The sequence below is a fragment of the Panthera pardus genome, unplaced genomic scaffold (genome assembly GCF_024362965.1).
Source record: "Panthera pardus isolate Hobbes unplaced genomic scaffold, ASM2436296v1 HiC_scaffold_8, whole genome shotgun sequence".
Classification (NCBI taxonomy): domain Eukaryota; kingdom Metazoa; phylum Chordata; class Mammalia; order Carnivora; family Felidae; genus Panthera; species Panthera pardus.
Window position 1 is genome coordinate 45,548,109 of NW_026527013.1, and position 22,276 is coordinate 45,570,384.

A 22,276-nucleotide genomic window follows, 5' to 3' on the forward strand; every position below is an offset into this window, starting at 1 on the left:
AGCTGAAGGGAATTTTATTTTCATTGCTTTTTTCATGCATGGCTTGTGAGCTTCATGGAGAATGGAGGAGGAGAAAGATGATGGACTGGACTGCAGGACATGGAAGGCTTCAGTAGAGCAGGGTCAGGATAGAAGAGGTTTTAGTAAACAGGAGACGGCAGAGATAAGAATCCGGAAGTTGAGAGAAAGTTTTAAAAAGGAGAAAGAAAGAGGTGTGAAAAGTGGGAAGTCAGCTCTCAAGATAAGATGGAGAGGCCAAGTGGAGGAAGAGCAGTTGATAACGAGCACTGATAAAACGAAACCGCTATGGCTATTTCCATTCGAAAACAAACAGGTTTCATGTGCTGGGAATTCTAGCACAGGAGGGCCCATCTGGGGCTTAGGTTTGGGGCACTTGCTGGCTCTACCCCCTCACCACTATCCCCTGTACTTCTTGGCCATCCAGGGACCTTGCCAACCCAAGCAAGACCCGCCGTCTGGTCTCCTCTGCCCTCCTTTTCTCAGTCAAGACTTACCTTTCCTGTGTCTCGCTATTTAAAAACCTTGGGCCATCATGGGTTAATGAGTGAATGGAATGTATTCCACTTCACTGATTGACCAATATGTCACTTCTTTGAGACAATTAGCTATTAATAGCCACTTCTGGGCTGTTTGATAATTACTGATTTATTTAATATCTCTGGCTTCCCATTTCCTTAAAAGAGATGGAGTTAATAATACCTGTGAAAGAGGTGATATTGGAGTCGGGCTGCCAAGTGAAAATGGAAGGGGAGGGCTCCAGGTGCCATACACACAAGGTAGGAGAGGAGGAAGGTTGTCTAAAGGAAACGAATGTAGCGGCAAAACTGCCTGATAGACTGCAAGCCAAGTATAATTATGGTTGCATCCCCAAGGGATAAGGAAGAGCCATGCAACGTGTCCCAGAGGGGCCCGGATTTCCTATTGTGTTTATTAATCATCTTGATGAAAATGGAAAGTCTGCATTGATTAAATTCACTAATGATCCTAAACTGAGCAGGGGAGTAAATTCTAGAAACGATGGATTTGTAAGGTGAATGGTAATATTAATCAGCTCATCTTATGAAAAGGGTGGCAGTAAATGAAATGGGATTTGCCATAGATAATGGCAGTGAGGCATATACCTGGGGGGGAATTATAATGAGCCTAGTTCCAAACTAGGAAGCTGTTATTTAGGAAATAATAATGGGAGGAGAGCTCTAAAGTGGAGAGTGAATAATAAATTAAAAACAAGCTCAAAATAAACTGTAATTATGGATCACAATTTCACTCTCAGCATTTTTGTGGTGGGCTGAGGGAGTGTAGAAGAACCTTGGGGGTGCAGCATAGACATCTTACAGGCCAGGAAACGGGGACGCACAGAGGTTAGGCATGAGCGACTCATTAGGGGTGGCAAAACCCAGGCACACTCCTCACCACTCTGTGCCCTGCAGCGGTGACAGGAGATCGTCACTCCTGAGACACCTACGTGTAACACCACCCTCGAAGTCTGCTCAGATCACCCGGCTTGTGAGGAGTTGTCTTTTGCCATCTCTAGTTAGGGTCCTAGAGCTAGACACTGGCAGAGCCATGACTAAAACCTAAATTTCCTGATTCGTCTTTGCTTAGTCTCTAAGTTCTAAACTGCCCACCGTCAACACTGACCTGAACTACACAATTCAAACACTCAGAAAGCAGAACTGGTGTCTTACCCTGGGTTTCTACCTTGGTTTCCACCACGTTCATTTGAAATCCTTGGACGGCATTAAAAAAAAAAAAATCTCAAACTCCGAAATCTCAATAATTTGGGCCCAAGTTATGTGCCCCTGGGGAATAACATACACCAGTTTTTTTTAATTTGTCCAAATGCAAGTAATGAAAATTAAGCTTTGATCACAAGTTTTTGATAAAATGAATAATCTTGTTAAAAGTTTCCTGGGGCTCATAAATGTTTCTTCTGTTTGTTTTGCTCTTGGTGAGCAAAGTGAATTTTCTTTGTGCAGAAGCAGCAGTGTTGAGGGGGGTCCTGTGTGTGTCGGGTCTGTTGAGCAGGTTGGGGCATCAACCTCGGGAGGAGGGTGGGGAGGGAAGACTGGCCTTGGCAGAATTAGGAAGTGGGTGCAGTTGGCCCAGTCTTGGTTCCTTTTACCTCCTTTGTTGCACCTCTTCCCAGGAAGGCTCCTGCTGAGCCCTGTGGGGTGATTTTGGGGGCCATCCCATAAGGCTGTGCTGATTGGGTGAAATACAAGTGCAGGAGGTGCAGTTCCCCTTAACAAACTCTGCAGCTCCGCAGGGCCAGCCCCACTGAAGACTCAGAGTAACTCTGAAATTCTCAGGCCTCTCTTCATGTCTCCCAGTCTTCCATGGAAACCTACCTGAGGTGCTCTAACCTGACTCACATCCACAGAGCCTAATGGGTCACTGCCCAGGATTTTCCTAAAGAGCCACCCATTAGCCTAAGTGAATGAATTAAATGGAAAGTTTTACAATAGGCCTGGAAGAAAGGTCTCCTTAAGGATGCTCTTCAAATGATCATTGAATAGCCTATAGGAAGAGTGAGAGGTAACATTCACATGCTTGACCCTCCCTAACCACAAAGATAGGTCCCAGGATCTCATAATTGTGTAATTTGTTCAACACCTTGCAGCTTGCAGAATCCTGCCACGCCAAGGCATACCGCTAAGAGTTTGGGCCCTACGTTGTGTCAGCCTCAGTTTGAATCCCATATCTGCCACTCGCACATGCAGAGTTAAACAAATTGCCTAAACTTTCCAAAACCATTTTCTCATCTACAAGTTAGTGCTGTTGATACGGTTAACGCAGGTAACTCATGTAAAGCATTTAGCAGGGTTTGGGAAACCGCCATCAATAAATGTTATCTGAGGCCATCGGCTTTTAATTTCATAGTACCCTGGGAGGCGGGTGAGGTGTATATTATCTTCTTTGTCCTGGGAACCCATGCAAAGTCAGAGAGAAGTGATTTGTCCAAGGCTATGAGGTCAGTATGTGCCAAAGCTGGGTGTTAAACCTGACCTATCTGACCAAGGTTCCAGAGTTCCTTCCGCTGTTCTACATTCTTGTAGATCTTACACAGCACTTAACCACGTATGTCCACATCCTCAGACTACATGGTTGCAGTACACACAAGAGATCTATTAGTTGTTTTTCAACTGTCCACTTCTGTCCTAAAAAGTCTATGGATACCCAGGACACCCAGGTGGTAAGAAACAGGCTGTGAATTTTCTATCTTCAAGCTGCAAGGCCACATCTCTAGGTCATGGGATTGCCATCTGGAGCTGAGTAAGCATGGGAATGTGCCCTCACTTCCAGAGCATCCATGGAGTACTTCATTACCCTTCACAGACGCCACAGACAGATACGGTGATCTTCTTGCAGAATAAACTAGCGATTTTAGTCCTAAAGGAAAAGAGCTGCAGAACACAGAAGTCCAGGCTACACCCAACCCTTCTGGTCCCCTGTGTCTGTTATGCTAAAGGCCCAGGAATGAGTCCAGATTTTGCAGGCCCTGAGTTGCTTCAATTTTGGAACTTTCTTTAAGCAAAGAAACAAAAATATGAAATCAAAATTAGCTGTGGGAAAAATGTAGAGATGGAGCTTAGATTAGTAGTTGGCAGGGGTTAGGAATAGAGACGCGCAACAGAGATTGTGTTTGTAAAGGGGCAACAGAAGGGATCCTTGCAATGGATGCATAAACCTGCAAATGGGGTAGAATTGCATAGTGCTCAATACACAAAAGCGTGCATATAAAATTGATGAAATCCAAATAAGATCAGTGGTCATTACCAATGATAATTCTGGTTGTGATCTTGTACTGTAGTTTTGTAGGCTGCTACCCTTGGGGTAAAGTGGATGAAAGACACATGAGTTCTCTCTGTATAATATCTCGCAACTACATGTGAATCTACAATTATCTCAGAAAGCTTAATTATTTAAAAAAAAAAAAGGATAAAAGTAGAATCAGATAATCCAAAAACAAGGCGAGGGGGAGTGGTATGGAGCTTTAGCAAGGCTTATGCTAGCAAGATGCTTGAACATGTAAGCTTTGTTGACTTAATGGTAAATCTGTCTCTGGTCAAAAAGGCAGTAGACTGACAGAAGATCAGGAAGTTTAGATCGCTAAGTGAATGTGTACACTTTCCAGGATCATCTGCTTTAACCATGAGGAAGGTCACTTGCTTTAAAATAAACAGAAGATACTTACCCACGTATATAGGTTGACTCCACTCGCTCCAAAACCCCATCTGTCTGCACACAGAACTCACGGTGGCTCTCACTTGAACGGAATACTTAGAAATATCATCAATTATTGAGATGAATGCATTCGTCATCAGTTTTTCTGTCTGAATGGAGAAAAATAGCATTATAAGACTCTCTGGACACAAAATTTAAGAAATGCCAGTTACCAGAAAAGAAGGCCATACATAAGTAATCTGACTCGCTTTTATGTGACCCTTTTAAAATCAACAGGACCCGCATTGCTGAGTTTATTCTAGAATGCTTCAGTAGAGATGTGTCACAGTTATCCTTCAAGGGAAAGTGATCTTGTAATCAAAATGAATAAAAAGTCATTGGTAAGTTCTGGATGATTTACCTGGGTCTGTTTAAGGTTTCCAAATTAAAAGACTGGGGTGGCCTATAGTAGAACGCATAATCCCCCTCATCTTGTCCTTCCATATTCTGTAGCCAAGTTAGTAAACAATATCCGTTGGTTTCCATCTTATTCAGCAGGTATCAGCAAACTACAATGTGGGGGCCGGTATGGCCTGCTGTCTGTTTTTGTAGGGCCTGCAGGCTAAGAATGGTTTATACGTCTCTAAATGATTGAAAAATATCAAAAAGAGTATTTCATGACACACGAAACTGAAATTTCAGTGTCCGCAAATAAAGTTTTACTGGAACACACCCATGCCTATTTATGTATTATCTATGGCTGCTTTTGTTCCACAATGGTAGAGCTGAGTAACTGTTACAGAAACCATATGGCCTGCTAAGCCTAAAATATCTGGCTCTTTACCAAAAAAAAAAAACCAAAAAACAAAAAAAACTCCTGATCCCTGATGTGCAGGAAGATCTCAAACAACTGGAGCATAGGGAAAAGGAAAGAGCAGAGTCATTGAATCTAGGAAAGGCTGGGTTTGAATCCTATACCCCAAACTACCTGCTGGACAACTTCCTTGACTTCTCTGAGCCTCTGTTTTCTCATCTGTAAAGTAGGCGTAACAGCACCTAAGCATGGATTATTGAATTAAATGGAATTGCCCTTGTAATTCCAAGTTTAAAGATGTACTAGGTTGAATCCTATGAAAACTGCCAATATTCAACCCACTTTTGATGAGCAAAAACAGCAATATTGGTTCAATATAATAATATGTGTTTGGTATTAGTAAATGCTGGTTTGCTACAGACAACTTAGAGTTACATAGTCTGGTGTTGAAACAAGGCTATTGTCTCACAAATGAGACTGTCTCTGATATTCTCTCTCCTGGTCAGTGTTCACACCACTCAGCTAATCCTTTGGGCCCCAAACCAGAGATGTGCCCATGACACCTATATCTTACATTCTTCTGTGTGTGTTTCTCCTTTGTTCACCCTGCCTCATGACCACTGCCTGATTTATCTTGTCGTGTTTCGCTTGGACAATTGCCATAGCCATTAACCCAATGTTCCTGTCTCCACATGGCCCCTCCACCTGCATCCAGATTTCATGCTGCTACCAAAATTATTCTTTGATTTTGCAGATGTGGCCAGAGTTCTGAATGAATAAAACTCTTCAATGGCTTTCAGCACCTATGGCAATGGCTTTAAAAAGAGAAACCACTCCTTCCCCCCCACCCCCCCCAAAATTCCAGTCATTCTGGGAGAAGTCACAGTGTGGAATCTAGAGTTACTATTCCAATGTTGGCTTTATGTCTAGGCCAATTCATTTACTGCCACTTGGCTGAAGGAACCATGCTCTTTTAAGCCTTTGAGTTATGCCTTCTGCCTAGACCCCCTGCCACTTAGAGTGTGGTTGGCAGATTGGTGTGGGTCAGGAGCTGTTTATTACTGATCCTCAGTGAGGTAAACACAGGAATAGAGACAACAATTTAGGGGCCTTTGTAGCAATGTGACATTGCCACAGCATTCTAGCCCATGAATGGGCGTGTCTCTGGGCATATTTGATTTCCCTAGCATTTCATTTTTAAGCTATTTTCCAAAAGAAACAATTCAAAATTAAATTAGAAATCTAATTAAAAATTAGGAATTACAAATTAAAAAAAAGAAGGTCTTTTAGCATTGGTATTTTGGGAAGCACTGGCTACAAACTACCCATCCTTCATGATTTCACTCAGTTCTTCTCAGTGGGGGCCCTAACTGGTTGCTTTGCCCACCCCCTCCTTTGGACCCGTATTGGCCCTTCCTCTGAGGTGGTGAGTGTGTCCATTAGACTAGGCCCCTTGATGGCAGAGACAGTATCTTATCTTTTTAACTCCCGCCCAGAAACCAGTGGGTAAATATTTGTTGAATCAGATTGGATGGAATTGAATTTGCTTTGCCTACTGTCACTGAGACATGAGTTGTAATCCCAACTTCCCTACAGCTTTGCCAGCTCGGTGACTTTGGGCAAGTGGCTTAATCTCTCTCTGCCTCACTTTCCTGTGTAATGGGGATGATAATTACTTAATGCAGTTCCTGGAAGGAGGGAATAAATTAGCATAATAAAGGTTGACACATAGTTGATGTTTCATAAATGCTGGCTTTCCTCTCAGTTCTTGTCTCTTGAACTCTTTGTCCATTAGTGCTTATGAGTATATCTCAGTTGTGGTGAGATACATAAAACGGAAAATTTATCATCTTAACTATGTGTACAGCTCGGGAGTGATGAGCACATTCGCACTGCTGTGCACCCGCTCTCCGGCACGCTTTAATCCTGCAACACCGAAACTCTACTTGTTAAACAACAGCTCCCCCGTGGCCCCTCCTCCCAGTTCCTGGAAACCATCATTCTACTCTCTGTCTCTCTGGGTTTGACTACTCTTGGTATCTCATATAAGTGCAGTCCCACAGTATTTGTCTTTTGGTGGCTGGTTTATTTCACTTAACGTAGTGTCCTCAAGGTTCATCCGGGTCGTAGCGTGTGTCATGATCCCCTTCCTTGTTAAGGCAGAACAACAGAGCCCTGTATGTATACACCACAGTTGGTTTATCCATTCATCATCTATCAGTGGACAGCTGGGTTGTTTCCTCCTTTTGGCTCTTGTGAATAATGGTCTATGAACAGGGATGTACAAATTTCTCTTTGAGACCCTACTTATAATTCTTTTGGATATAAACCAAGAAGTGGAATTGTTGCATCACACGATGATCTTCTTTTTGATTGTTTGAGAAACCTCCATACTGTTTTCCATAGTGGCTGCAACTTTTCATATTTGCACCAAAAAATAGTGTTACTGTGTTTTTATGTGATCCTTTGTGTTATTTTGAACCAAAAGTATGTCCTTTCAAGACCAAAAGCCAGTAAAGCGTGGTTTATTTTTACAAAACTTGGGTAGACACGTTACCTTTGACCTTGTTAGTTCCAAGCTGTAACCACAGCTGTTACTGAATATAATTTTTACAGTGTTTCTAAGAGAATGCTACTATCAAATATTGGAACGATCCGAAGAATTACCTGGAAATAATTTTTCCTTGTGTTGTAAATTTTCACTTCATATTCAAAGCAGTGAATTGGAAAGGCAGAAACTGGTTTTTCCCACTGAATTGAAAGACAGGTTCCTTCAATCTCTGCTGTGACATTCACTGGAGGATTAATGCGATCTAGGTTAGAGAATAAAACGTCAGTGATCTAGGCTGATCAATCCAATCCACTCAAACTTCCCAAGGCATTTCTGAGATACAATCTTCTCAAGGATCTACTTTCAGGTTTTAATTAACTGATCTCCAAATCATAGGACCCCAGTGGCTCACAGATGACTCTCATAGTTATAGTACTGAAGAGATCCTGCCTCTAATCTTAAAGGATTCCTATTCCAAATCACATTGAAGGGTTGAGTCCCTTTCCGCTTCAGCTCATTCCAAGACCCATCGCACCATCCCTGTTCCTCAAGCTGGACCAAACTAGGTAAACCTGACCCTAGAGAGAAACCTTGGAGCTTCCACAAAGCACTGCCTCTACTAAGCAGGTGTGTGGCTCTGGGTAAGAATCTCCTCATTCTGAGCTTCAGTTTTGTTTCATTTTGTCTCGTTTCGGTTTTGGGGGGGGGGCGGGAATGGAGTGGTAAGGTTCAATTTTCTCTGCATGAAAAGAATGGGCCACATTTGTCTAACAGTTGTAGAGTTCTTTCTCCTGAGTTATCACCTGATTATCTCATAGCCTTGTGATGTGGGTAGAAATTATTTTTAAGCAAGCGCTCTTGTCTCAGGCTATGTGACTTAGATCTCACAATTAATGAATCATAGGGACGATCTAAGAATGGGATGTATTGGTTCCAGAGCCTCCCGTTCCCTAGGCAGAAAAGCTTTAACCAGGAATCTATTTCTTTTAGTAGTATGAGGAATTTATCTCTAATAAATGACAATCATACAGGAAAATGAATCCCTGTGGTCTGTACCAGGTTGTGCCCATTTTCATATTAGTATTGTTTCCCATGTCCTCCTCAGCATTGTTTATTACTTATTTTTAGGAAAGGGACATTTTTAGGTCATCTGAGAAATATACTGTTGAATAGAATTATATAACCTCTTGTGAGCTGGTTCTTTAAACCAAGTTATATACTTCATTTGATAGAGATATAGATAAATCATGTCCCTTTAAATAACACCTTGTCTATTTATAATTATGTATCATTACCAGGCACTGTTCTAAGCACTGTAGAGTTCTTAACACACTTAGTTCTCACAAAAATTTTGCAGGAAATAATAATTTATCCCCATTTCTTTCTGATGAGAAGACCGAGGTACAGGGCAATGACCAGCTTGTCTACGGTCACTCAGCTAGTTGGTGGTGGAGCCAGGACCTAAGCCAAGGCAGCCTGACCCCACAGCCCATGCCAGTAAATACACTACCACTGAAATCTTGAGGGTTAGTAACAAGAATGCTACATGAAAGGCTCCTGATGAATTTCATTAATACAAGCATCTAGGATGAAGGAGACTACAGTATTTCTATTTTGAGAATGGAGCCAATGAAACCTTAAATAATATGCTGACGTCTGAGAATCCCTATGCTGAGAGAGACATTTTAGGACCACCTGGAGGAGACAGACCAGCGTGGCAAAGGGTCCTAAGAGGAAAGCATGAGAAATTGGGGGTGGGGAGCTTGGGGAAGAGAAATCTCAGGATGAGAAAGCTTGCTGTATTTTGCTAGCTCTGAGACCATCTTGTGGGGAAAGGGATGAGAATTATTTGGAGGTACCACTCCATCACAGCACCAGAAACTTCATGAAATGAGTCAGAGCTGAAAAATGAAAGGGATACTCCCTTCAGCAGTGGGTTCACATTCCCTGGTTCAGTGATTCTCACATGGTGGAGATTCTGTCCCCCATGGGACATTTAGAAATGTTGGGAGATATTTTGTTGTCACAACTGCAGGGAGGATGTTACTGGTCCAGTAGGAAGAGACCGGGGATGCTGTTAAAAATCCTGCAAGGCACAGGACAGCTCCCACCAGACAGTTATCCATCCAAAATTATCAGTATTGCTGAGGCTGAGAAAGCTTGCCCCTGTGATTGTCAGGCAGGGGACAGATGATCACTTAGGGTTGAAAATTAGTCAAACCACGTGATCTTTATAAGCCCTTCGAAGCTGAGATTCTGCGATTTGGTTAGTCCAACTCTGAGTTAAGTCTACCTTACCGATTGCATGAAGAGCAAACAGCTGATCAAAAGGCTTGATTGGAGCATGCTTGCTTGAGCCATTAGCATGCACTGCGAGTGCCTCACTCCCTCTGCTGCTGATAAAAGTCTTTGGAAACCAGCATGCAGTATTTCTGTTCAGGGTGTCTCTCCTGTACTCCTGGCATTCTTCGGTCCAGGAGCCATACCTAAATCAAAATGCTCATAAGTTTTTAAGGCTATAGGAAAGAATGCATTTACTTAAGTAAAAGTAGGTACTCACCTATAGTAGAGAAAATACTGTGTATCCTCAGGGGCATCCTTGCCAGCTAGCCAGGAGCAGTGAAGAGAAACTTGGTATGGCCATAAGGGAGTATGATTATTCACTGTGGTGTTTGTGGTACATGTTAAATTCACAACCGAGGTTCCAGGAGACCCTAGATGGTCAATAAGATGGCCAAAAATAAGAACAAAATGTTGCCATGACAGTCTTTAAATCTCGTACTTCCTCTGAAACTGTAGTGATTGGGAACGTCTTACCATGAAAAAGTAATTGTTATCACACATTGATAGAAACCTATTTGCAAAGGACCAGCTCACTGTGGGATGAAGCTAGGATTATAAAGCCTGAGTTTCTGACAATAAAAAACCTGTCAGGGCACCAGGGTGGCTCCGTTGGATAAGTGTCTGACTTCAGCTCAGGTCATGATCTCACAGCATGGGTTCAAACCCTGCGTTGGGCTCTGTGCTGATAGCTCAGAGCCTGGATCCTGCTTCTGATTCTGTGTCTCCTCTCTCTCTCTCTCTGTCTCTCTCTCTCTTCCCGTTTCCCATTCATACTGTCTCTCTCAAAAATAAATATTAAAAAAAATTTTTTTAAATGTTCTGTCTGGTGTGCCTGGGGGCTCAGCCGGTTAAGCCTCTAACTTTGGCTCAGGTCATGATCTTGCGGTTTGTGAATTCAGGCCCCACATTGGGCTCTGCACTGACAGCTCAGAGCCTGGAGTCTGCTTCGGATTCTGTACCTCTCTCTCTCTGCCCCCCTCCCACTTGTGTTTCTCTCTCTCTTTCTCAAAAATTAATAATAATAATAATAATAACCTTCTGGCTACTTGGGGCTAAGGGGGTGTACATGTGGGATATGCTTGTATGAAAATTTAACTACAATAGATTGTCATTCAGACCTTGGTGCCCAGCAACCTTGGTATTATAATACCACATCTTTCCATAGCTAACTGTGACACTTTAAGCCCTACTTTTCTGGGCCTCAGTTTTTCCACCTGCAAATGAGAGAGTTGGTAGAGGAAGGTCTCCAGGGCCACTTCCATCCGAGAATCATGGGAGTCATTGTGTTGCATCATGCAGATGTCACATGAATAACGCAGATTGCTGCTTGGAAGGAAATGGGTTCTGGCAACACAGCATCATAACAACATTTCTTTGGAGATTCTGTGCCCACTTGCGTGCTGAAGCCCTCTTCAACATGCAAAGATATTAGAGAATCTTGTGATTTTCCACCATACCCATCACGTTACATTCCTTTCTGAAGATGATTTCTGAAGATCTCTGAAGATTGTTTGTCTGGAAAGCCTTGTTTTCATTTCAAACTGCATTGTCACCACATTAACTGGTGCTGTTCAGAGCACACTGTGCTGACCGTGGTCTTGTGGTTGCTCAGAGGAGGGAAGAAGCACTTTGGGCTGAGGGTCGGGAAGGACCTCACCAAAGTGAGAGCCTTTTGACTGAATCTCAAACAACAGAAGGGGTCTCCTCCCCTTAGTTTAAGTCAATTATGTGATCATATTTATCGCTGGCAGCCAGTGTAGTTCAAGGGGGAGAAGAAGACAGGCCCCTTTTGTCTTCAGTGAAGTTAGAGAAAAGGGACATTGGCTACGGTGTATTATTACCCTGTGCTGTCAGAGATGTTCGCTTGTATATATCCATATACAACAAACATACATAATTTTGTGTCTATGCCTTGTAGTAAATGTACTGTCCATGCACTAAACGACCAGATGCTCCATGCCCAAAGTACACTTTAGACTCTTCCTGCAATCTGTTTGTCTCTCACCTCTCTTCCCAGGAATTATTTGGTATGAATTCAATTTGATTCAAGGGAGAATTAACTTTTCGTTAGTGTCAACGTGTAGTGGCACGCTCAGAGAATAATTAGAATCGCAGAAATGTAATTCTGAAAACTGCATTACTGGTAGAGTCCTGTTACTTACTGAGACCTGGAAAAGCACTCTAACGTAAGACACACAAAGGTCTGTATCCTGTGTCTACTGTGGATCAGTGTCTGTACTTGGAATCATGGCCATTGTGAACTGGCTGCTATCTGGTCTAGGCCACATGTTATAATGAATAAACGGGAAGATCTTTACAATGCTGCTCTCAGTCACGGGCACAGTTCTGGAGGTGTGTGGCTTTTTCATTCAGGGATGTGACAAGACAGTGGTTGAATGATGACCTATGGGCCAGACTGGCTAAGACAAATTGTTAGGAGGAGCACTCACATACCCTGGGACTTGGTGATCCTTCTCTCTTTACTCTGTGTGTGTGTGTGTGTGTGTGTGTGTGTGTGTGTGTGTGTTTCCAAGGGTTTAATCACAAGTATCACTGATTCTAAGTATTAGAAACCCCAGTTTTCCACAAAAGGACAGTATACAGACAGTGGGAGCTGTCTTCTTTCTTCATGGCAGGTTGTTCAGTCTTGTGGTTTCTATGAACCATCAGCAGCTTGCTTCAATTTGGTATGAAAAGTCATAGCATTCAGAACATACACACACACACATAAACATATATATGTACTGCTTGTTCTCCTGGCTGTAATCAAGCATGAGACACTGTCCCTGCTCCCAACAGGCTCCTAGTCAGAGGTGGCAGGATATAAATCTATTTGTGAAAGATAATGTCATATGTGCCAAATGAATAACACAGCCCATGAATGGGTTCCGGGGAGAAAGCATTCTTCAGTGTATAGGATGGAAAGTATAAGGGCTTTATAGAGGAGGTACAACTTGATCTGGGCTTAGACATATGGGAAGGATTCAGGAAAATAGAAGTGAATCCAGGAAAGCAAAGCCTCCTGGCAAGAATGAGCTGTCAGGTGGGGGTCAAGGTTAGAAAACTATCTGAGAAAAACAGAGGAATCGTGTAGGGTGTGGTTGGAAAATGTCTCAGAGAGACCTGATGGGCCCTGATTTCCCTGATGACCCTGTGACCTTTGGAGCAGGGCAGTGATAAGTGTAAGCTATGTTTGCAGGGGTGCAGCAGATGGGATTGGCAGGTTATGACAATAAGAAGTGAGCACAGCCTCAGGACGATGAGGAGGAGGAAGGACACTTGGCAGGAACTGCTGACTGACTCCAGAAAAGTCACTTGTCCAACTTTCACCACACCTGCACCATTAGGAATACAACAGGAGGCCATTAGGAGCCTGCCTTACCAGGTGGGGCTTTAAGTTCAGCAGAAACCCAGCGGCTTGGTGGGAGGGGCTGGCCGTTCCAAGGGACCGTCTGCACACTTGCTGAAAAGCCTTTATGAAGAACGGTTACACGTTTGCTTTCAGTGTTCCTGGTTTCATACTAAAAATAAACCCCACAAGTCATGATACATAAAAGGGAAAGAGCATTCAGAGAGCTATTTTAATCCAATAGGCATTTTCTTCCACTTTTTAAATGGCACATAAATGAAATGCAATTAAGTACTTTGGCTAGAAAAAAAAATTAGGCCCGTGGTTTCACAGGTATGTAAATGCTTATCCCCAAAGTCATTGAGTGATGAAAATATGCACAGCTTTTTGCACACCATTTGTACCTCTACAAGTCTGATTTTAAAAAATAAGCGCCTATTTGGGATTCTCTCTCTGCCTCTCTCCTACTTGCACTGTCTGTATCTCCCTCAAAATAAATAAACTTTATGAAAGTACAATAATATAATAATTCCTCAATGATACATGAAGACATTCGTATAAAAACAAAAAACTGTAATTGAGGCACACATTTACTACAATCATCATCTCTAGTGTCCTAGTCTCTTCCCCAGAGGTAACTTTCTAAAAGAAAATTCTCTAGAATTCTGTGTTGACTGAAAAAATAGTTACTACCAATTGCTTCTCTCTTTGTTTGATTTTACTGCGCATCTCCTAGGTATCAGGTGCCTTCACGTATGCCCTGTAGTGGGATACCCCAAAAGTGCATCTCCCAGACCTAGAGTGGTTGCCCGGATTTGAACTGGGCCTCTCTGGTTAGGCACCCGCTGCCTCCCACCTTACTCCAGCGCTCTCTTCTCTTTTTCTCTTTGCCTATTTTAAAGGGAACATAAAACCCATATCAAATTCTTTTATCTTCAAAGTGACTAAACTTTCTTTGCTTACTGAGAGAATCGTGGCAAAGTTAGAATGTTCTGTGCTGCTGTTGAATGCTAACCAACATGCATGGTACCAGATCAGAGTCTTTTCAACAGACACCCTACTCGGTTGGGCACATGCCAGAATACCCTTGAGTCAATTTCTCTCTCTCTCTCTCTCTCTCTCTCTCTCTCTTTTTGTAACTTAGAATTTCATTCAATAGGGAAAATGCAGTCAAAATGAAAATTTGCCTCTAAATAAAGACAGCTGTCAGAACAAATACTTACATCTTCTTCTTGTGGAACATTTATTCTCACATGATAGCCTAGCTCTATATTCACTGGCTCTTGATCAGGATTTGATTCCCAACGCAAAAGAACTTGGGAAAGGCCAGTAACTTTGATAGTGAAGTTGGTAGGTGGGAGAAGTAAAGCTGTTGATGAAAAGGACCAACATGATATTCAATTGTATGGAAGTAGCACTTTTAAATTTTAAAAACATTTTATTGTATAGTATAGGATTTTAGGATTATTAGAATATATAAAACTCAAATAATGTTGGAAAAAGTTGCTTTAAAACTGCTTTTAACTCACTATCTTTCTAATTTTTCCCAAGTGTTTACCTATAACATATACAGGCATTTTACTGAAAAATGAATATCTCAATATTCATTATAACTATACTTTTCAAACTGAGGGCCATTTATCTATTAATTGGCTGGGGAAATTTATTAGTTTGCGGCTAGAATGTTTTCAATGACATGGAAGAAAATAGAAAATATCAGGGAGCTTGAAATACAATTACTGTTCTGTGAACCTCTTGTTTCCACTACATGAATCTACTTAAATATTTGTATATGCACTGGTTCGTGATGTACAATTAATTTATTTCTCATTATGATTCAAAGTCAAAAAAATGCATGAGTGAAATTACACATTTATAGAAAAGAGGGCTCTTTTTTCTTTAATGAACCACTCTGTTTTCAAAAGAAAAGCTTTCCTTTAAACTACCAAATCAATGCCTGTTCATTTTAGAAATGTGGGAAAGCACAGGTGAGCAAAAAGAAAAATTGCCTAAAATCCTGCAACTGAGAATAGTGTTAACACGTGATATATTCATTACTTTTTGTCCTTGGTATACATTGATACAACTTGTTAATTCCCCCCCTCCCCCCAAAACTAGGATAACATTATACATACTATTAGGAAACAGACTTATTCATTTGCTAAATGGTTAGGATGTTTCCACTGACTTTTAATATTTAAGAGCCTTCTATAACTCCTACTTGATGCTTGCTGCATACAGCCTTGCAGGGTTCTGTCTAGATTAGCTGTCCATTATGTTACATAAAATCAAATGTTTAGTTGCATGAGCCATATTTCAACTGCTCTGTAGTCACTTGTGGTTAGTGGCTACTACATTGGACAATGTATATATAGAATGCTGTCATTATCATAGAACGTCCTCTTAGACAACACTACTTAGGGACCATGTGACAATTTTCTTAGACTGTGTCAGTACACCATAACCATAGATCAGTAAGTTTCTGAACCACACACGGTGGAAGGTTTTTATTCTTTGGTTATGAGGACTTGTAACCATCCCCTTGTACGGAAGGCATTCCATGTGTGGTCACCAGCTCCAGCTTTATTCCATAGTGTCCCATAGTGCCTGTACACCCGCACATGGAATACGATTCCTCCTGTAGCATAATATTTGCATTCCAGTCACCTTTGCTTTCTTAAAGTATAGCATATTTAAAGAGTTTGTATTCTGATATGAATAAATATTCTCCTTTTAAAAAATCCACACAGAATTTCCTAATTGAGGATTATTTGGGAGAAAATAATGTCATCATTTTTGTGATGTATTTTTTTTTAAAGAAACGCTACTGAACTTAATAGATGTTACCTACATTTTTTATCAGAAAGTGAGTCTGCTCTCAGTATCACTGTAGCCCCCAAGAGAATCAGTAATGCAGGTGCCATGATAATCACATCCTGTAGGAAACAGAAGGATGAAGATCCAAATCACCACCTGTTACCATTTTTAAGAAAAACTGGCAGCTACCTTTTAACATAAAATGTAGTCATTTGCCCATTTGACAAACAGTACTGAACAATCTGTTATGTGCTAGAAATACAAATATGAATGAACAAATCTTGAGTTTTATCCTTAAAATGTAGATGCATAGTTGGAGGGGCAGAAGGAAATGTAAGTGATTAATTGTAGTCCAGTTAAACATTGTTGCAATAAAGGTGTGAATGGAGCACAACAGGGGCACATAGACTTCTGAATTGACTCCTGAAGAAATATCTAGAGTGACAGAGAGGGCAAAGCCAGAAGAGCAGATATTACGTGGGAGAGGTATTGAGCGAAAGACCACAGCAGATCTTTGAATAGTAAAAACTCCTGGGCACAGTTAATCAGACTGAAAACAAATACAATAACAATTTTCAATAATGAGTATTTAAATATGGGCCCAGAAGCTTAAGTCTAAAAGAATCCCAATGTGGGAAAGAAAAAAACTTTGTATCACAAACCTGCAATAAACTTCTGGTACTTTGAACTGTGGAGAGGCTGAGTTTTCTGATGAATCTACGTGGGGGCAGGGCATAAAAGGAATGAGAAAAATACTTACAGGTCTGAGGAAAAATAAAAACCCCATTTCCACCTACTTGAAATAACTGGACAATGAAAATGAGAGTAGAAATGTTCTAATAACTCAGTGCAGCAGTCTGGAAAGAGTGGGTATCATGTCAGCATCTTGTTTTACAAGTCGTCAAAGAAGAGATTTGACCCCTTATTGGGATTTATAGGTTAGAAATCTTGAGTGTTTCCTCCGAAAACATGGAAAGGCATTTTTCATATAAACTGGATTTCAAGGCATAATATCCACAGCTTTCCCCTGTTGTGCACCACGCTTACTTTGGCAAAGCACTTCTTCCTATTCTCTCATGAACCCCTTTGATTCAGTGGGTGGCCCACAAGGCTATGAGCCAATTTACAGTGAAGAAAAGGAATCCGAAAGGTTAACTAATTTGCCAGTGATCAAACAGCTAATAAATGATGGAATTTAGACCCAATCTTGGGTTTTCTAACACCAAAGCCTATGTTCTGCACTAATTTAAATGACTTCTAGTTTTCAGTTTAAAAATTTACTTAAAAAGGGACTCAATCAGAAGAGCATGACTCTTGATCTTGGGGTTGTGACTTTGAGCCTTCCACTGGGTATAGCAATTACTTAAAAATAAAATCTTAAAATATTTATTTAAATGGGTTGGTATTTTGCAAATACAATGCTGGTAGAACCACAGAATACAGTCTTTGTCTAAGTAGCAAAACAACCCCCAAACCAAAAACAAAACAAAACAAAACAAAAAAAACAAAACACTATTTTTTTTAGCTTACTATTTAACCAACTTACTACTTAACTTACTACTATCAGTCTTAACTTGGTAATGAAATTAGTAAAATATCACAGTATAAAAGATAGAGACAGTATACAAATCCTTCAATTTCTTTTTCAAATAAAAAATACTTGTGATAATAATAACTTCTTTTACTCTGATTCCATACTGGGTAGAAAAAGAATTTTTAAAATGGCAATGACCATAAAAGCAGGTATTTTAATACTTTAAAATTTTTTAACAACTAAGAATGTTAATGAGTTAAAGGGAAGCATTAGTAATTTACTGAACCTGAGAAGCAAAGATGCAAAAATAAAACCAAAAAAAAAAAAAACCCTTTAACAAACAACACTGTTTGCTCTGCAACTTGAGAAGGTCATGTCTTTGAAATGTCAGCACTTCCTGAAATGATATCGTATATGCTCTAACTTTGCACTAATTGTCATTAATAGGAATTCCAGGTCAGAAAAAAAATGCAAAATTGATATTCCCTAGTGACTTTTACTGACGGGCAAAGTAAGTAGTAGGTTGTAACCAAACACCTATATTTGCCCTTTGCAGTTAAATAATTGACATGATGAAACTGTTGATTATCTAAGTGGGGCAGATAATTGAATATTTTACATGACCAAGCACCTTCTCTTCGGATTTGTTGTGTACTGATTGTATAGCTGCTGAAAACAGAATTACTTTTCATATTTGATCACTCACAAATTTTTCAGTGGTTAACTTTTTTGCTATAAAACAGCCATACACTTATTTCCACATCTCATTGTGATATTTTCTGTTCAGTAAGGTGATGCTTTTGAAGGGAAATCACTTGTCATATAAACACAAGATACTCCAGTAGAAGTCTAAATATTAGTGAGAATGACAATTTTTTGTCAGCTAGACAAATTCCCCTGAAGACTGGATATTACTGGAGCTTCAGCAATTGATGTATATTTTCCACAATCCTGTGCATTGTCTTCTGTTCCCTGAAAGCTCTTCCAGATTCTGTCCATGGCCCCTGAGTATTTCTAGTCCCATGCATAGCAATTACCCTTTATGGAAAAACAACCCACATCTCTCTGGGCCATGTCTCTAATACAAAGATACATTGTTCGATAGATGTCAACTGGGCAACATATCATTGTACAAGAATAGAGTACATCTTATCTTAAAAAATACATCAAAATGACAATATGATCAGTTACTTCTCATGGCTGCCAATTAAAATCTACAAGAATACGATCAAATTGTTAAAATAAGATTCAGACTAAGCAGAATGAAGCAAACATGGATTGCCTACCTACAATCCTCATAAATACAAGCTCAGCCTTGTAGACATATCATAGGCTACTCGTTCATGTGACATTTCATCGAGTCAATGTAAAATTCCTCGAGTGCTCTCTAAGAATCTGGCTTCTGGTAAGTGTTAGATTCTTTGAAATTTGGAAGAAAACATGAGTACAACCTGTCACACTACAGATGTTTCCAGAGAGTTGGGTCAAGTTTTGGCAATTGGCAATGGATTTCCCCAGTGTTCCTAAGAATTGGTCAAATTCTACTGAAGTTCAGACTTAAACACACTTTCCCCTCTTTTTTCCTTTTCAACTTATTATTGTTATTTTATTTTTTTTTTTTTTTGCCTGGGACGTTTGTCTTTAACCAAAGTTGTATATGCAACCCTGTTTTTAGAGCGTTTTTGAGTCATTTGTGGTGACATTTAATTCCAGACTCACGCTCAGTGTACAGAAATTGAAGAGTAACTGAGAGGATTCATGCTCTGTTAGGCTCTTAAAAGTAGAGAGTTGACTTTGTACTTCCTCTTTTTTTTTTTTTTTTCCTGTACAATGTAATCAGCAATAAAACTCATTGAGGGAGGAAGAATAAATAAATAAACCAAGGTGTAACATGCAAATGGCATCTTTAGCCCTTAGGTATATTGCATTACCCACCCCACCCCCCAATGAAAAACTGTGCAGGCTTCCTAAAAGTATAATGAGTTATAAGGATCCCATATAATGCATGAAATTTTTTTTTTTTTTTTTTTTGGATTTGGGTGAATTGTCTGAAGTAGTCATAAAATGTAACTCATGGGTTCAAATTGTTGCCCTATCTTTTGCCATAAACGATCTTTTGCCAAGGTAGAAATGGTGCTGCCAAAATGAGCAGACAGAAAAATAAGGAAGGAGGACTTTGCTGCTAATCTCCCAACGGTGGTTAAATGTCTGCCATCTAATCGCACGTGGTGTGATGTGTCATCCCGCATCCAGGATCCCCCCTCCCTGGGCTTACCTGCCTCTGGGGATCCTCTTGTTTCCAATGAGCGTGCTCAAGAGCAGAATTCCGGGACTAGGTCCATCCTATCCGTGCACGCAGCTGCAGCCCGAGCACCTAGCACAGTGTCAGGCACAGGGCAGATGCCGAATGTGTCTGGCCCTGTATATAAAAGAGGCAAATTAATACAGTAGCCTCACCAGGTCAAGCTCTGTAGGGTAAAACCTAGCATGCGGACAAAATAGACCACAGCAAGGCAGGCTGGGCGCATGTAGCAAGGATGGTCCATTTGCGGGAGGTATGATACGTCTGGTACCTTGCCTAAAATTTCCCTAAGCAGCATTTCAAGTACCGAAAACAAATGAGGTGATTTGATGTTCAAATCTTTATTATGTTTTGAAATGCAAGCTTTTAACCAATAGCTACATACATTTATATATTTTTTCAATACAAAGGAGGACATAACCTTTAGTACAAAATAAAAATTGTACCAGGTAATGAAATTTTTGGCATGATAATTCATTAAACTGGGTATCAAACACATTAATCAGTAATAGCTTTGAAAGCAGTCACTGTCATATGTTTATAAATGTTAGGCTCATAGGGTACTGAAGGATTTTGATTTTTCTCTCTCTGTTTATTAAATTTTTCCTTCAATCCATTTCTTCTGTGTGTGTGTGTTTGTGTGTGTGTATGTATATACATATATAGTAAGTTTGTAACTTTGAGTAAATAGTTCACAAAACCGAGTGAGGCATTTCAGCTCTTTGGATTTCAGCTATTTCATTTTTTTGTACATTTTATATCAAGTCAAACAATCTTCAAAATCCCAGAACCCCCAGGAGAAACAAAAGGCTGGATGCCTTCAGTTAGATGCAATGTGATCTCCTTTTTGCAGCTGTTTCTTAATTTGTAGCTTTCTTAATTAACTCTGAAACATCCTCACCAAGATATTTAATTAAATCCTATACCCTGTTCTCCAAACTCATGTATTTTCTGAGAAATCTTGGCAGAGTATATATTTTCATTTTAATCCCTACAGTGTTTGCGGCAGTGGCAAAGCAACCCCCTGTAATAAGTATCAACAAAACCGTAGGTGTTTTGTTAGTATGACTCACCTTGCCATGGATTTGCCCTCCCCAGCTACTTGGCCAATATACAAGAATAGAATGCTGTACTCAGAATCAATATGACCTGCCTGATAGACATTGTATATAGCACCATTATTGGTTCTGTCTCTGCTAATAATAGTTATGAGGGGTTTTATTTCCCCTTTTTATTTAAAAATTTGCCATATATTTATAAATTATTATTTCTCACTTTTCTTATCCCCCTCCCCCCACCCCCACGTAATGAAATTGTTAGCAGGTGGAGCACAGGGTCATCTTGGAGGGGAAAAAAAGGCATTTACTCACTTTGCGATGAATCAACCTTGGATCCCCACTTGCTGAGAAGTGCGGTGGCCATGCCATCAGACGCAGCTGCAGGGGCATTGAAAATGAATCTTATCTCTAGCTGCACTTTTTGACTTAGAGGAGGTTCTTCTTTATTGTTTCATCATCAACAGCTGTAATGTTTACAAACTCACAGGCAGTTGGCTTCACAAAGGGAGGGAGACAAGGCTCCTCTCAGTATAGATCCACGAGCATTTGTAAGAGCAATGAGGGGCCAGCCCTAAAGGAAACTCCCAAGTGAATGAAATGAAAGAACCTCTCTTGTGCAGATAGCCACTATCTGATAACGGTCTAGTCTGCGTTTTCCTTCTCCTTCCAGATGTTTGGCTCTGCTCAGGAGCTGAAATGAACATTTATTCCTAGGTGGCAAGGTAACCAGGTTTTCGGCGGGTACTCTCAAGCATTGCGTTCCTAGGATCTTTATGTGTTTCATTCAGCGAAGGTATGTATTGTGCCCTGGTCACCTACACAAGTCCAGGCACAGAATATGACAAAAAGAATGGCGCCCCAGGAACAGGTCTCGCGTCATGCTGAGCATTAGCCCTTCCCTGCATTGCTAGCAGGTCCTGTGCCCGCAAGTACATGTGTGTGCGGGGGAGGGGGGTCGGGGGAGGGGGGTCAGGGAGCGTTTCTGGGTGTCATACACTGTTGGCAGCTGGAGCCTGGCTTGTACAAATGACGACTATGGCAGCGTGGGCCTGCGGCAAGGCCCAGGGCCTTCTCCCTCCTGTCTTCCCCCAGTTCCCAGCAGGGCACCTCACTGTCCTCAGTATGCTTTAAGTAAACTCAGTTACTTTTTCCTTTTCTTTGTTCCATTTCTATCCAGGAATTTTGAGGTGACTGACTAGCGACACTAATTTAAACAAAACAAAACAAAACTGTGGCCCAGGGTGTGATAAGAAAAGCACTTATTGTGTTTAGCATCTGAACCAGATACTAGTCGTTGCCTTTGTAAGGGGACCTCCAGTC

General features: G+C 40.8%; 1 protein-coding gene across 2 annotated transcripts in view; it reads right to left on the reverse strand.

The window, feature by feature from the left end:
• The window catches only part of IL5RA (interleukin 5 receptor subunit alpha), a 37,772-nt gene extending 15,908 nt beyond the window's left edge, over nucleotides 1–21,864 (reverse strand). The window contains exons 1-10 of one of the 2 annotated variants that reach the window (XM_019428740.2): nucleotides 21,269–21,862; nucleotides 19,872–20,015; nucleotides 16,725–16,779; nucleotides 16,097–16,181; nucleotides 14,469–14,614; nucleotides 13,279–13,417; nucleotides 10,114–10,267; nucleotides 9,852–10,039; nucleotides 7,670–7,815; nucleotides 4,220–4,358 (exon numbers count right to left, since the gene is read on the reverse strand). In XM_019428740.2, the coding sequence (XP_019284285.1) occupies nucleotides 4,220–4,358; nucleotides 7,670–7,815; nucleotides 9,852–10,039; nucleotides 10,114–10,267; nucleotides 13,279–13,417; nucleotides 14,469–14,614; nucleotides 16,097–16,169 (985 nt within the window). In that variant the 5' untranslated portion in view covers nucleotides 16,170–16,181; nucleotides 16,725–16,779; nucleotides 19,872–20,015; nucleotides 21,269–21,862. Of the gene's footprint in view, nucleotides 1–4,219; nucleotides 4,359–7,669; nucleotides 7,816–9,851; nucleotides 10,040–10,113; nucleotides 10,268–13,278; nucleotides 13,418–14,468; nucleotides 14,615–16,096; nucleotides 16,182–16,724; nucleotides 16,780–19,871; nucleotides 20,016–21,268 lie in introns of both variants that reach the window. The other variant, XM_019428742.2, reaches the window with a different exon arrangement.
• Between the last annotated feature and the right edge of the window lie 412 nt (nucleotides 21,865–22,276).